The 16412-nt window shown below is 46.9% G+C and overlaps 1 protein-coding gene across 1 annotated transcript; it reads right to left on the reverse strand.

Annotated features, from left to right (window-relative positions):
• Window positions 1-11904: 11904 nt before the first annotated feature.
• LOC123158746 (NAC domain-containing protein 68) lies at window positions 11905-14009 on the reverse strand. Its single transcript, XM_044576616.1, has 2 exons — window positions 12580-14009; window positions 11905-12407 (listed from the first exon to the last, which is right to left on the reverse strand). Exon 1 carries the CDS (start codon window positions 14007-14009, stop codon window positions 12939-12941), a length of 1071 nt encoding a protein of 356 aa, XP_044432551.1. The 3' UTR covers window positions 11905-12407; window positions 12580-12938.
• Window positions 14010-16412: the final 2403 nt, after the last annotated feature.

Genomic DNA, 16412 nt, shown 5'->3' on the forward strand with positions numbered 1-16412 from the left:
ACGAATTTCCATCCGGTCGTCTCAACCAACCCAGCACCGAATATATCGTTGAAAAGGGTACAGAACCAAACATGGAATTGCTTTGCCAGTCCCTCATGCTTCCTTTTTATCTCATCTGCCGGTTCTGTCTCCGTTGGGTCAAGTATCATCATAATCTTCTTCTCTGTATCCAAAATGTATAACGACCAGCAATCCATAAATAGAACCGGGAACATGAAACTGAAAAATAGTTTTCACATGTAGAATCAGTTAGCAAGCAAGCCACAATGCATCGTAAACTCTACCCAACAACGGCCAGAGTCACTGCAGATGGTCCACCTACCTACTTTAGCCAGTCAACTCTGTACCCCATCTTTTCAGAGTTTATCATCATGGTGATGTAGTCCCAGTCCATTTCTCTGTCCCCCTTGCAGAGCTCTTCCTGCATCACATCCTAACACAATTGAGTCGTCAGTTCAAACTCAAAAAAACTCTGGATCACAAAGAATTGAAATGAACAGGTACAATACCACAAACTGTGGATTGAAAATGTGTCTCCATCTCGCACGGTACATCCTTCGTTCCTTTCCACTTGGCATTCGCTCTATGCATCTCATTAGGTTTAATGCCACCTCCCCTCCAGGAGACAATTCATCTTTAATGTCATGACCAGATGCCACAACAAGCAGGGGATGAAAGTTCTTGAACCATTTCCTGAAATAAACAACTTTCTTAGTGATGTTGTTTTGGAACGCAATTTGAATCAAAGTATTGGTATTAGTTTTAATTCTTTACTTCCGTAACATGCTTTGGCTGCACCCATAACCCATTCATCTTGCCAATGAACCGAAGCACATCGGCATCTGATGGTTCAGCATGATTGAGTCCAACTGAACTGACAACCTAGCACACTGCCGTGAGTGTTGACCATGTATCGGATACCGCATTTCTCCAGATAGTCCACGACAGTTTTTTTATTTTTTTTGAGCATCTAGTCCACGACAGTTTGCTGCTGCCAACGTACATGCTTATTAATTAGGCCCAATTAATTAAGCTAACCTTTTTGCCCACCCAGGGGCTTCTGGGTTCACCCTGTGAGTGGACCGCGTTGATGCTGTGGGCAATGTCTCTCGCCGCCGTCGGTCTCCGCGGTTCGTCCCGCCCGCGGCACCACCACCAACATGCTGCCTGCACCCGGAGGCGACGTTCTGTTCATCCTTCCCCCTCCCGATTCGCCTGGGCAAGCGGCAGTGAATCTGGGTGTTCCAAACTGTCAGCGAACTCCTCCCATAGGGGAAACCTACACAAACTCAGCGCTAATGGCGTCAGGCCACTCACCAATAATCACAAAAAACAGAAAAATCATGTGGAATAACACATTTTTGCGGTACTCATATCCACTTACCGGTCGATGGCATCAAGCAGGAACTCAAGTCCGGCATCTTCCCTCCCTCCGGCGCCAGGAGTCAAGCCGCTGCCGCACGACCAGCAAGCATTTCAGTGGGGAAAGAAACAGCGGGGGCCAGAGTGGGGCAGTCTGGATCCCTTGGTCACGCTCAGTCAGCGGGGGCCAGACTGAGAGTGGAACTCAAGTCTGAATGAAATTTAACACTAAAATTCAGAAGGTGAAAAATTTAACACTGAAATTTACCCAAACTGTACAATTTTACATGCCACATTAATTCAGTCTTTCTCATTTTCAACTGGAATGGTTAAGGTTTATGCTCTTTTTTTCAGAATGTATTCATTGTGCCTATAGGCACTGGTGGAAAAAGGGCCTTTGGTCGCGGTTCGCAACTGCCATTAGTCGCGGTTGCGCAACCGCGACCGAACGAGCGCGACTAAAGGCCCCACCCTTTAGTCGCGGTTGCTTAAGAACCGCGACTAAAGGCCCGTCCACGTGGGCGCCAGGCGGCCGTCGGGGCGGAGGACCTTTAGTCGCGGTTCTTCTGGCCAACCGCGACTAAAGGCCGCCGCAGGTTTAGGGTTTTAGCCCCCCCCCCTAAACCTGTTTTCTGTTTAATTTGTATTGTTTTATTTCTTTTGTGCTTTATTTTAATTTTGAAGGAGTTTCACATATTCTACGGTACTACATACATGCATATGAATGTACAATTTCAAACAAATTTGAAATTAGAACCAAAAAGAATTCAAGAGGAATATACAATATATATTCAATATCATCGGATGACCATATACAATTTTGAACAAGTTTCCATACATAATTTAATGCATCTACGTCCTCGTAATGGTGTTCTCCTTTAGGATGGAGGACTTCCCTCCTGAACCATCCAGCTAGTTCCTCTTGAAGTGGTCGGAAGCGAGCTTCTGGACTAAGCATCATCCGGAGGTTATTCCTCTGAGCATTGGTATCACTCGGAACCCGCTCAGAGGTGTATCTCCGGATCATCTCACAGACATAGTATGCACATAGATTGGTCCCCGCTGGCTGAATATCCTCACCATTCTTAGCCTTTGCCCTTTTGAATTCTAGCTCTTTTTTGAATTCACCGACCTTTGTATCTACGAACCGTCTCCAAACCCTACGAGGCAAAGAAAATTAAATGAACAAGAGAGTTATTAGTTACTTGATATTAGGAAATGAACGAAATAGGCCGATCGATATAGAGCGCAAATGAATGAAAATAATTACTTCTGCAGCATTCTTCTCATGTCGACCCAAAGCTTTGGATCCTTATTCAGAGAGTCGTGGACGAGACATTCTGAGGTGTCAACTTTAATTACTAGCAGAATCCAGTGGAACCTGCGGACACGATACATGCACAGTACGTCATGCATAACTCATCGATTAGCCGGCCACATACCATGCATGGAGTAAACAAAAGAGAATGTGCTCAAGACAGAAACACTCACCCAAAATGGTAAGGAAATAGAATATCACTTTTGAGTTCCTGCTTTGTAAGAAACTGCCACAGGTCTGCCTCCATGTCGGCGGGGTGATGCTCCAACACATATCCATTAACGATGTGTGGGTCAATGAACCCAACATCATGGATGTTCCTTACTCTGCATTCCTTAATCTTCATTCTGCATGTATAATAGCGGACACAACAATATAGTTAGGACATATATATAGTGCAGGCAATATGAACGAGATGGGGTAGAAATAAATCACTTACAGAACGTAGCAACTGATGATAGATTTGTCGAGCTCGCGCAGATTGAAAAGCTGGAACAATTCACTCAGATGAATTTGTACATAGTAATGTTTGAAGTGATGCTCATATCTAACTTCCGCATAAATATATTCTTTGGCGTTTTTATTTTTTATGTAACCCTTGTACCATTTCAGCAGACCTTTCATTTGTGGAGGTAGATCCTCTTCCTGCGCAGGCTCGACGAGAGGCCCATTCTTCACATATGTAATTACTACCTCCTTCACTGGCGCCTCATCAAGGCCTAACAGTTCACGAAGAGTAATACCTAAGTTGGCCGCTTGTTCTCTGGCACTCGTTACAGTCAATCCATGTGCTGCCGCAGCTGCTATGATATCGGGGTCATCCGGACCGGCGGCTTTCACTATAAGCGGGGCAATCGATTGTTTACTTTGTTCCCCGAGCTGGGCAACTCGTTTCCCGCTTTTTTTACTTTCTAATTCCGTTTTCTCGGCCTCCTCCAAGGCTTTGTTCTCCTGGTTCTCCGCCCGCTCTTTCTTCTCCTTCAACATGAGTGCCTGCCTACGAAGTTCACGTGCATAGTCGTCAGGCAGATTCTTCGCGGCTTGGGACGGTGTGCTCAAAAATGACTTAGCCCACTTCTTTTGCTCATCAGAAAATACTGGCTTGGGCTCGGGCTCTCTTTTCTTCTTGCAGTCCGCCTTCCATTTCTCATGATCAGCAGCCGCGGCCGCGGCAGTTTCCTCGGCACTACGTTCCCAAGGCCTTGTGGGGAGAGGCTTCAATGATGGCTCCGGTACCTTTGTGGTCTTAGGTACATAAGGGTCCGGGTTAATAATCCAGGACTGCTTCTGCTTCTTTGCCGGAGGTGGATTGGGGGGCGGCGTCTGATCACCCGCCGGACGAGGACTGGGGGGCGGCGTCTGATCACCCGCCGGACGTTGTGGACTGGGGGGCGTCGGCTGACGTGACGGAGGTGTAGGTGAACCGCCACCACCGTAGGGGGGTGGACTTGTTGTCCTTGGCGCCTCGCCTGGAAACTTGATAAACTTCTTTTGCCATAGAATGAAATGGCGCTTGACATCTCCAAGTCTTTTCTCCCCTTCAGGTGTAGCAATGTCAATCTCCAGGTCCTCAAACCCTTGGACTATGTCCTCCACCGTGACACGAGCATAGCCATCTTGAATGGGGTTGTTGTGGTGGAGTGCTCCAGGTAAACATGGTAAAGCACTGCCGATGGCTACCTTCATGGACATGTTCCCGATAGGATAATACAGATGACATTCTTTCATCTCCTTTATATCGTCCACGGGGTAGCGAGGAGGCTCCGGTGCAGTAATTTCGACCACCAGAGGCTCCGGTGCAGTAATTTCGACCACCAGAGGCTCCGGTGCAGTAATTTCGATCGTCGGTGCATCTGCACCAGCCGGTGGGGCCTCCGTGGAAGCCACACTGCTTCTCCGCTGCTGGCTTCTGAGATCCGCTGGATGATCTTCATGCTGCGCCCGAGCTGCATCTCGTTCGGCTACTAGTACACTCACGGTTTTCTTCATCACATCCATTTCCGATGCCAACCGCGCCACAACATCTGCTTCCCGATCCATCTTTCTCTTCCGGCTTCTGTAACCGTACGGGTCATCGTTCTGGGGGAACCCTATTTTCCACGGAATGTGCCCCATGCCTCGTACACGTCCTCCGTGTTCAGGATTCCCGAGGGCTTTTGTCAGCGCGTCGTTCTCTCTGTTGAACTTGATCTTCCCCTCTTGAGCATCCCTCATTGCGTCAATAAGGGCTTGGGTGGGTTTAATTATTTTGCCCCGGTAAACACACTCCCCTGTCTCCGGGTTCAGCGTTCCCCCATGCCCGTACCACCAGCTTTTGGCCCTTGGGTCCCATCCCTCCGTACCTGGACGGATTCCTCGCGCCCTCAGCTCGTTCTCCATCTTCTCCCACCTAGGCTCCCAAAGGCGATACCCTCCTGGCCCCATAATATGATTGTACTCCTTCTTAGCCGCATTTTCCTTATTTTTTTCGATATTTGAATGAACTGCTCCGATTTCTTTTGCTTCACAAATTCTGGCCAATCATGTTTCAGTTTCTCATATTGTCCTTTGAAATCCGGAGTCTTGTTCTGCTTGACAAAGTCATGGGCTAGATTTTGCTTGAATTTCCGGAATGCGTCGGCCATCTTATGAAGAGCGAACTGTTTGACTAGCCTCCTCCTCTCCTTGTTTTCCTCAATCTTGTTACCCTCCTCATCGAATTTGTTGTATTCCGGAGGTAGAACGAAATGTTCCATAAGCTTCTTGAAGCAATCTTTTTTTGTTCTCTTATCGACAAAAGTGAAACCAGCAATTCGTGCCTTCTTTGGCTTATTCCACTCCTGGACGGTGATCGAGACGTTGTCTCTAACAATGGCTCCGCATTGGTTGACAAACTTGGTGGCGTTCTTGCGGGGCTCCAGCGGCCTGCCGGTTGCACTGTCGACAACCTCGATGGTGCATGTTTCTCCTTGTTTCATCGTCTTGGTTGCGCCACGCTTTGACGACGTACTCGATTGTTTCGACGATCCGGCCGAGGGCTAAAATAAGAAAGAGAGTCGCGCGCGTTAGTCCACACATATTTATTCAAATCAGTTAGTTTGTATCACCAGAGGCTCAATGTATATATATACCTCGGCGCCGGAGGTGGTTGCTACTTCCATTTGAAGATCGTCGTTTATCGACGTTTGTTCGGACATCATCTTGCTGACGGCGCCCTTCATCTTCACCGTCAAGGTTCAGATAAGAAGAGATATCATCTTCTTCTTGTCCGGTCGGCACATATAGAATATCGCCGTTTATGATGCCGAACATATGTGCTTCACCGTCCGGATCATAGTTGTCCATAATCGGGTCAGCTCTATCGTCCGCCATTATGTCAGTCCTGAAAACATGTAGTAAAAACAAATTAATTAAGTGAAGAAGGGGGGCGGTGGCGGTGGCGGTGGCGAAAGGGCGGTGGCAAAAGGAGGGGGCGAGGAAGGGGTGGGAGAGGGTGTCGCGGTAGAGCGCGAGACGGGGCGGCAGACGACGGCGTCACGGAGAGGGAGGCGAGGACAACACACATGTATAACCCTCGCCGCCCCCTCTCGATCCCTAAAAAAAACACCGCGCGCATCGCCGCCCCCCTCGCCGCCCCCTTTCCGTATATACGTTTTTTTTGGTTAATTATCAAATTTTACGGTTATTTGTTAAGTTATACGTTTTTTGTTAATTAAGTTATTTTACGGTTATACGTTTTTTGTTAAGTTATTTTACGGTTTTTGTTAAGTTATTTTACGGTTATATGGTTATCAAATTTTACGGTTATACGTTTTTTGTTAAGTTATTTTACCGTTTTTGTTAAACTAATTAACTAGTTAAAATTAAAAAGAACAAAAAAAAATTCTCTCTCCCTCTCCACGATCTCGCTAGCTCTCTGTACGTGGGCGAGAGGGGGCGGCGGGCGACGGCGGGCGGCGGCGTTGAGGGCGGGCGAGAGGCGGCGCGGTGGGCGAGGGAGGCTGGCCGGCGTGGGCGAGAGGGGGCGGCGGGCGACGGACGTGGGCGAGAGGGGGCGGCGGGCGACGGCGGGCGACGTACGAGGGCGAGAGGGGGCGGCGGGCGCCGTACGTGGGCGAGAGGGGGCGGCGGGCGGCGGGCGGCGTCGAGGGCGAGGGCGACGGCGGGCGGCGTCGAGGGCGAGGGCGACGACGGGCGGCGTCGAGGGCGAGGGCGACGGCGGCAGGCCTTCGGCGCGGCAGAGAAGACGAGCGAAATGCCCGCGACGAGTCGGGCCCTTGTATTTATAGCCCCCCCCCTTTAGTCGCGGCTGGGGAGGCGACCCGCGACTAAAGGGTAACCTTTAGTCGCGGCTGGGGAGGCGACCCGCGACTAAAGGGTAACCTTTAGTCGCGGTTGGGGAGGCGACCCGCGACTAAAGGGCTTTTTTGGCGGGTTTTTCGTTCCTGCGCGCAACGACCTTTAGTCGCGGTTGGGCAGGCCAACCGCGACTAAAGGTATTTTTAAAATACTTTTTCTTTTTCAAAATCTTAAAAATACAAATAATATATCAAAAATTCAGAAAAATAAAACTAATTCAATTCAATATGTTAAAAACACAAATATTATATCAAAAAATTCAGAAAAATAAAACTAATTCAATTCAAAATTCTAAAAATACAAATAATATATCAAAAAATTAAGAAAAATAAAACTAATTCAATTCAAAATGTTAAAAATACAAATAATATATCAAAAAATTCAAAAAAATAAAACTAATTCAATTCAATATGTTAAAAACACAAATATTATATCAAAAATTCAGAAAAATAAAACTAATTCAATTCAAAATTCTAAAAATACAAATAATATATCAAAAAATTAAGAAAAATAAAACTAATTCAATTCAAAATGTTAAAAATACAAATAATATATCAAAAAATTCAGAAAAATAAAACTAATTCAATTCAATATGTTAAAAACACAAATATTATATCAAAAAATTCAGAAAAATAAAACTAATTCAATTCAAAATTCTAAAAATACAAATAATATATCAAAAAATTAAGAAAAATAAAGCTAATTCAATTATACGCCTAGGTAGCAGTATGACTAAATCACTCCAAATTTCATGTATCATCAGTGGTATCTCGAATCATTCGAAAATGGACACCAAACACATCATGGGTAATATAATTCACATGATCCATTCAACAAAGTTTGGTACAATAAATTATTACACATCATTTCTTCCCTTGTGTCCCTGCTTGCTTACGATTGTGCCGTATCCATGGAGCATCCTCATCATTTAACTTAATGCTTGGGTCGGTGTTCACTTTGAAGGGCGGAATTTCAGCAAACATATTATAATCTTCTGACATGTCTGTCTTGTCCTCCACTCCCACGATGTTTCTTTTCCCTGAAAGAACAATGTGGCGCTTTGGATCATCGCATGATGTACTGATCGTTTTCTTATCTTTCCGTTTCCTCGGTTTGCTACTCATGTCCTTCACATAGAAAACCTGAGCGACATCTTTCGCTAGGACGAATGGTTCGTCAAGGTAACCAAGATTGTTGAAATCCACCATTGTCATTCCGTATTGCTGGTCCACCTTTACCCCACCTCCTGTTAGCTTGAACCATTTGCACCGGAACAAAGGGACCTTAAAGGAGGGTCCATAGTCAAGTTCCCATATCTCCTCTATGTAACCATAATATGTGACCTTTTGCCCATTCTCGGTTGCTGCATCAAAGCGGACACCACTGTTTTGGTTGGTGCTCTTTTTATCTTGGGCGATCGTGTAAAATGTATTCCCATTTATCTCGTACCCTTGGAAAGTCGTTATAGTCGAAGATGGTGTCTTGGCCAACATGTACAGCTGATCTACAACATCATTGTCATTCATTAAATGTTTTCTCAACCAACTGCCGAAAGTCTCCATGTGGGCCTTCCTAATCCAGGATTCAGGCTTCCCCGGGTTGTCCGAGTGTAAAATATTCTTGTGTTTCTCAAAGTACGGAGCCACCAAGCTGGAATTGGTCAGTACAGTGTGGTGTGCTTCAGTCAGAGAATGGCCGTCCATACATGTCGTTGATTTCCTTCCGATCGTGCCTTTTCCACTTAGTCTCCCCTCGTGCCGCGATCGAGGAAGACCAATCGGCTTAAGGTCAGGAACAAAGTCAACACAAAACTCAATTACCTCCTCATTTCCATAGCCCTTGGCGATGCTTCCTTCTGGCCTAGCACGGTTACGAACATATTTCTTTAATACTCCCATGAACCTCTCGAAGGGGAACATATTGTGTAGAAATACAGGACCGAGAATGAAAATCTCTTCGACTAGGTGAACCAAGAGGTGCGTCATAATATTGAAGAAGGATGGCGGGAAAACCAACTCGAAACTGACAAGACATTGGATCACATCGTTCTGTAACCGTGGTAGATCTTCTGGATTGATTACCTTCTGAGAGATTGCATTGAGGAATGCACATAGCTTCACAATGGCTACTCGAACATTTTCCGGCAGGAGCCCCCTCAAAGCAATCGGAAGCAATTGCGTCATAATCACGTGGCAGTCGTGAGACTTCAGGTTTTGGAACTTTTTCTCCGCCATGTTTATTATTCCCTTTATATTGGACGAGAATCCAGACGGGACCTTCATACTGCTCAGGCATTCAAAAAAGATGACCTTCTCTTCTTTGGTCAGAGCGTAGCTGGCACGACCTTGAAACCATTCCGGATGCCGGTCATCAGGGTCTTTCAAACGTTGCTGGTCCTGCCGTGCTTCCTTTGTATCATTTGTCTTCCCATACACGCCCAAGAAGCTTAGGAGGTTCACGCAAATATTCTTCGTAACGTGCATCACGTCGATTGCAGAGCGGACTTCTAGGACTTTCCAATATTCTAGCTCCCAGAATATAGATTTCTTCTTCCACATGGCTACGTGCCCGTCAGCTCCCTTCAGAACTGATTGTCCGCCAGGACCCTTTCCAAAGATGACTTTCAAATCCTTGACCATATCAAATACCTCAGCACCAGTGCGTTCCGTAGGCTTCGGCCGGTGATCTGCCTTGCCGTTGTAATGCTTGCCTTTCTTTCTTACTGGATGAATTTTCGGAAGAAATCGACGATGCCCAAGGTACACGTTCTTCTTACAATTTGGCAAATGTACATTTTCAGTCTCATGTAAGCAGTGCGTGCATGCATTGTATCCCTTATTTGACAGTCCCGAAAGGTTACTAAGAGCAGGCCAATCGTTGATGGTTACGAAAAGCAACGCTCGTAGGTTAAATTCCTCTTTTTTGTGCTCATCCCACACACGGACACCAAGTCTGCCCCACATCTGTAAAAGTTCATCAACTAATGGCCTTAGGTACACATCGATGTCGTTGCCGGGTTGCTTCGGACCTTGGATGAGCACTGGCATCATAATGAACTTCTGCTTCATGCACAACCAAGGAGGAAGGTTGTAGATGCATAGAGTCACGGGCCAGGTGCTATGGCTGGAGCTCTGCTCGCCAAAAGGATTCATGCCATCTGTACTTAGACCAAATCTTATGTTCCTTGCGTCAGCTGCAAAATCTTTGAACTCTCTGTCGATCTTTCTCCATTGCGTTCCATCTGCGGTGTGTCTCAACTCCCCGTCCGACTTACGGTCCTCTTTGTGCCATCGCAACAACTTGGCATGCTCTTTGTTCCTGAACAGACGTTTCAACCGTGGTATTATAGGAGCATACCACATCACCTTGGCGGGAACCCTCTTCCTGGGTTTCCCGCCCTCAACATCGTCACCAGGGTCATCGCCTCTGATCTTATAACGCAATGCAGTGCATACCGGGCATTCATTCAAATTCTCGTATTCACCGCGGTAGAGGATGCAGTCGTTGATGCATGCATGTATCTTCAGAACCTCTAAACCTAGAGGGCAGACAACCTTCTTTGCTTCGTACGTACTGGCGGGCAACTCGTTATTCTTTGGAAACATATTCTTCAACATTTTCAGCAAGTTTTCAAATGCCGAGTCAGCTACACCTGCCTGTGCCTTCCATTTCAGCAAATCCAGTGTGCAGCCCAGCTTTTTCAGACCATCATCGCATCCAGGGTACAACGACTTTCTGTGATCCTCTAACATGCGATCCAAATTCTCCCTCTCCTTTTCAGTTTCGCAGCGTCTCCGTGCATCAGCAATGGTCCGACCAAGATCATCAACGGTCTCATCACGTGCCTCTTCTTCACCTTCACCTTCACCTTCCCCTTCACCTTCCCCTTCACCTTCCCCTTCACCTTCAGCATCCTTCATGAAAGTATCACCGAAATGAGCAAGATAGCTTTCATCGATGAAATCATCCCCTTCTTCATCTTCTTCCATTATAACCCCTCTTTCTCCATGCTTGGTCCAACAATTATAGCTTGGCATGAAACCGTGCCGAAGCAGGTGCAGGTGAACTTCTCTTGAGGAAGAGTAACCCTTCTGATTCTTACAGTCAACACATGGACAGATAACAAAACCCTTCTGCTTGTTCGCATTAGCCACTACGAGGAAATCTTTCAAACCCGTAGTGAACTCGCGGGAGAGTCGGTTACCGTACATCCATTGCCGATTCATCTGCATTATTATAATATAAAATATAAAATTAACCATCATGCATTTGTTAAAGTAACTAGCTATAAACAATAGAAATTAAACAATGAACAACACACATGCATATTTTATCAATGACACACATGCATGAAAGGTTCAAGTTGCTAACCGCGATCGAGGAGGAAGCTCAAGTGTGGCTCCAACACTTCATATCATGTTTGTTTCACGCTGTTGGGCATTTCATCAAACACCTTGTGTGCATAAGAGGAACCAAAAGCAAACCTACACCCCCTTGTGAAGAGAAGTGGCACCAAATGGCTAAGTGAGTGCGCTGAACTGGTATATATAGGGGAGGAGCTTTTGTCGCGGTTGGCCAGGCCAACCGCGACTAAAGGCCTTTGGGCACCTTTAGTCGCGGTTGGCCTGGCCAACCGCGACTAAAGCCCCTCACGTGCACCAGCTGGCCACCGAGCGCCCTGGCCCAAGCCTTTGGTCGCGGTTCGTCTGCCGAACCGCGACTAAAGACTTCATTAGTCGCGGTTCCTACAGTTTCGCGACTAATGGGGCTGGACGGAAGCCTCTTTTTCTACCAGTGAGGAATAAACAGGAATCTTTGACTAAATAAGAACCTCATAAGCACCGGATCTGTGAATACTATGTGGGACAAATGCAGGCCAAAATTAATTGAAGAAACGTAGGACTTCATTATTAGTTAACTTCATAACAAGCAACATGACCAAAATCACAACCCTGGAGAAGCCATAAACCTGGAAATGGCATTAGTTACAAAGACTGCATAGACGCAGTGGTTAGTGTTGTTCGACATTATCACCGGTTGCTGCATGGGTTCCTCTTGTGCACAAGACACGGAATTGGGAGGAAATGGAGGCATCCTCTTTGACGAGTTGTCATGAGAGACAAATCCCTGGCCACCAATGAGAAGAAAAATGGAAGTCATAGTTGGGAAAAGATACAAGAGCCACACATATTCTGAAATAGTAAGCCGTGAAATGCCACACAGGAGCTCACCTATGGAAGTTGTAGGAGGCTGGACATGGAGGTGGTGTGGTGAGCGAAATCACAAAAGCACATCCGATCCCGTCCTCCTTCGCCATAATCTTGGATATGATGGGGCCAACCCTATGACTGGCCCAGTGCTTGGCCAAGTTGCTCATCGATCTCGACCACTGCAGCAAACATACCATTTTTTTCCCAACAAACAAAGGGTCAGCAGCATGTATGGCTTCATGTAGTGGTGCTTATCATGAAATAAAATGCACAAGTAGTGATGAGAGGTGTGGTGGTGGGTGACAAACTAACTAACAGTAGTGTGTACTAGAAAGCATTTTGTTCACCTACTTGTTTTTTTTTCTGGAAACACACTTTCTAAAGTGGCGACTAGAAAGACAACAGCACATGTATAGAGATTCTTTTCCGATATCAGGCATTCAAGCATTACAATCCTATGCATAACAAGCACATCATCAGAAGAGGCAAAAGACACAAACAAGCAGTGAGAGATTTAAGTTTGCTTCAACAAAAAATGCTGCATATTCATAGAAGAAATCGAACATCCAAAAGGGGCGCTCCAGCTTTAGTCAAAGTTTCTTTCAACAATCTATGACAGTGTTCTGTTTCATATGCATCTTGAGCCGTCCCGCACAGGGGGTGGTTTCATGTACAGAATTCGTGAGTGTTTCAGCAGGGTCGCAGAGGAATCAAACGGTGGCGCACGGACGTCCGGTCATGCAGTCCTTGGTCCGTGGGTCGAGGAGGACCCAGCCGATGAAGTCAATGGCCTTCAACTTCTTGAACGGCGGTCCGTCCTCGACCACATGTGCGTCGTAGACCACGTGATCGTCAACTCCCACGTGCAGAAGCAGCACCCTCTTGGGCGTGGCAGAGGCGCCGGCCGTGGAGAGCACAGCATCGGTGGGACCCGCAGCGGCAGTCATGGTAGGCAGGGGCGCAGTCGTGAGCGGATGAGCCGGGGCGACAGCGATCACATGAGTCGTGGAGGCAGAAGTCGCAGTCGTCGTGGAGGCAGCAGATGGTGGAGCAGGGGCGTTGAAGGCCCCGATGGCAGCTGCGGCGGCGGCCTTGAGGGCGGCCCTGTGCTTAGCCTTGGAATTCCGATTCGCCTCCCTGGCAGCCAACATCTCCCGCTCCTTTGCAGTCTTGGCTGCCGCCCTCACCTGCTGCGCTCGTGTCTTGGCCATCTTCTTCTGCTCGAGCATCTGCATCTTCTGGCGCGCCTTCTCCAGAGCCTTGGTCACAGCCATGTCGTCCCCACGCTTGGTGTGGTACAGCTCGCAGATGGCGAGCTCACCGCCGGGCACAAGGCCAGCCCCCTCGGCGAGCAGAAGCTCCAGCATCAGGTGTCCAGTACGAGCAGGGATGCCATGCTCGTCCTTGACAGTGAAGGACAAACTCCTCTTGATGCCTGGGAGGACAGCACCGGGGTCGGAGGCGAGCGGGATGTCATGCTCAAGCTTCCACGTGCCCCCTCCCGCGGTGCGGCTGATGCGCGGGTCGTGCGGGCCGCGGTGGCGGAGCTTGGTGACGAAGTACCAGAATCTGGATCCGTCAGCCGCAGTGGTGGCGGCGTCCGGCGCCATGAGATCGGAAGGGGCGAGATCGTACACCTGGGCCACGCTGATCCAGGAGGGGAGCGTCTCGGCTCCGCCCTCCATCCACCGACGGAGGTGGTCGAGGAGGTCGCGGTCGGGCGGCCGCGCGAAGGGCGCCTCGCTCGCCGCCGGCTGGGGCTGCGGCTCGGGGGACGCCATGGGCGGGGGCTCGGAGGCTAGGGATTGCGATGGGATTTTGGGGAATTTCGGGGGAATTTGGTTAGGGATTGCGATGGGATTGGGGAATTGGGGGGGGGGGGGGGGGGGGCGATTGGGGAATTTGGTGGCGGGCGGGCGAATTTTATTCGGAGGTCCGACTGGAGTCGGTTTGCGCGACGTGCCGTTGGGCCCACAAGTCAGTGGCCCAACGTCAGGGTGCACTACTTGTTGTAAGTCTATCCTCTACTGCTGGCTACGGCTACTGGGAGCGGGCGATGGGTGGAGCCGGATCCCCTGACATACGCCACCTGACGTTGGGCCACTGACGCGTGGGTCCGGGTCCACACGTCAGCGAGTGCGCCGTACGTCAGAGGAGCTGCGTCCGCGATGGGTTTCTCATCTCAAAAATCAAAAAACATAAAGACTTGGAAGCACTTCCTCTGTAAACTAAATATATAAGTCTTTGGAGAGATTTCATTATGAACCACATACGGATGTATGTAGATGCATTTTAGAGTGTAGATTCACTCATTTTGCTCCGTATGTAGTCCATAGTGAAATCTCTACAAAGACTTATACTCCCTCCGTCCGGAAATACTTGTCATTGAAATGGATGTATCTAGATGTATTTTAGTTATAGATACATCCATTTTGATGACAAGTATTTCCGGACGGAGGGAGTATTTAGGAACGGAGGGAGTACATGATTAACTTGTGAGATGAGATGAGATGAGATGAATCACCATGCAAGATCATTTATTTCATCACCCCTCCTTCATTGGCATCCAGAGGCCAACAAGCCTGACCTCCAGCCACCATTGGCGCTGCTGAAAAGCACTCATGCTGGCCAAGAATGAAGAAACTCGAGTGAATGGAGTTACTGCAGAGGTACTAGTTGAACATATATAGGCTGATGGAGTTACTGCTTCCACTCGAAACAAACTCACCCTACTCTCAACTAGTAGCATTCCATGGCATCTATCAAACTTCTCTTGCTAACCGTTTTTGATATACTACTGCAGGTGGCATCTGCATTTGTTATAATAATCCTGAAAACCATAGCAACATTATTAGCAAGTTTAAAAGAGCAACAACTTTATATCACAGGCAGGCTTTTAGGCTAAAACATGAGCCCCTGCCCAGAATGCCGATAACAAAGCTCTAGTTAATGGTTGCTTTCGGATTTTTTTTCTTTGGCATATATTTCCATAATTGCGTATATAAAATTCCAGAAATACTGTCTAGAATTTTATTTATTTTTCAATTAGGATGCACCTCTAGTAACCATCAGTATGTCATCTATGGCTAATTCAGACTAGTAGCAGAAGACTAGTGTTTACCTACAGCAGAGGTACTGGTTGAACATATATAGGTTGATGGCGTTACAGCACTTGAAAGAAACTCACCATACTCTCAAGTAGCAGCATTCCATTCCATTCCATTTCCATGGCATCTATCAAACTGCTCGCTAACCATTTTGCATTTATTATAATCCTGAAAACAATAGCAACATCAGCAAGTTTTAAAGAACAGTGCAAAGAGCAAGGACTTAATATGACAGGCTTTTTGGCTAAAGCATAATAAAGCTTTAGTTCAAGGTTGCTTTCCGATATTTTCTTTGGCATATATTTCCATAATTGCGTAATTCCAGAAAATACAGCCAACAACTTTCTTTCAATTAGGATGCATTTGTCGTAGGAAGAGCAGAACAAAATAAGGAGGGGGGAAAGGGCACAAAGTATTTGGCAAGTTGAGACAACTTACTTGGAATTGCAAAATCTTTTGGAAGCAAAGAATCCCGAAATTTGTTAGGATACTTATTATTCAGGGCCTACAAAAAAAAATGATTTGGCGACCTGTTTATTTGACTTTATCATGAAACAGAGAAAAGGAGCCCTGATTCCTCGCAAAACCTTATAGTTCCGTGTTGATCCAAACGGCGAAGATTGAAGCCGCAATGTTTCACTTCCTGCCATAGCATCAACCTGTCCACCAGTCATGTTCTCAGTGTACTGTACATTTGCCATTTGCTGAATGAGTTCCTGCATGGTACATCAATTTAGACTTCAGATTCATACAGTACCAAGGAAGCAAGAAAGTTTTGACATGGCCAACAAACCTCAAGTACAACAAGCTCAGTGCCCAATCCTTTCTTCAGTTGATTAACTATGTGCTGGAAAACGCATTTAAGCTCCATGGAAAGATGCTTCTTGCAGCTGTTAAAGTTTACTGGTTCAGAATAGAAACATTAAGATAAAGATTAAAGACAATAACAATACTTGGAAGGGAAACACAAGCACCCCCGGTGATTAGAAGGATATATAGAACTATTGCTTGCATTTTCAAAGCATTAAGATTAAAGACTTGTCCAAAGAACAGTAATTATCAAATGTGGTTAACAAA

Source organism: Triticum aestivum, chromosome 7B (assembly GCF_018294505.1).
Source record: "Triticum aestivum cultivar Chinese Spring chromosome 7B, IWGSC CS RefSeq v2.1, whole genome shotgun sequence".
Classification (NCBI taxonomy): domain Eukaryota; kingdom Viridiplantae; phylum Streptophyta; class Magnoliopsida; order Poales; family Poaceae; genus Triticum; species Triticum aestivum.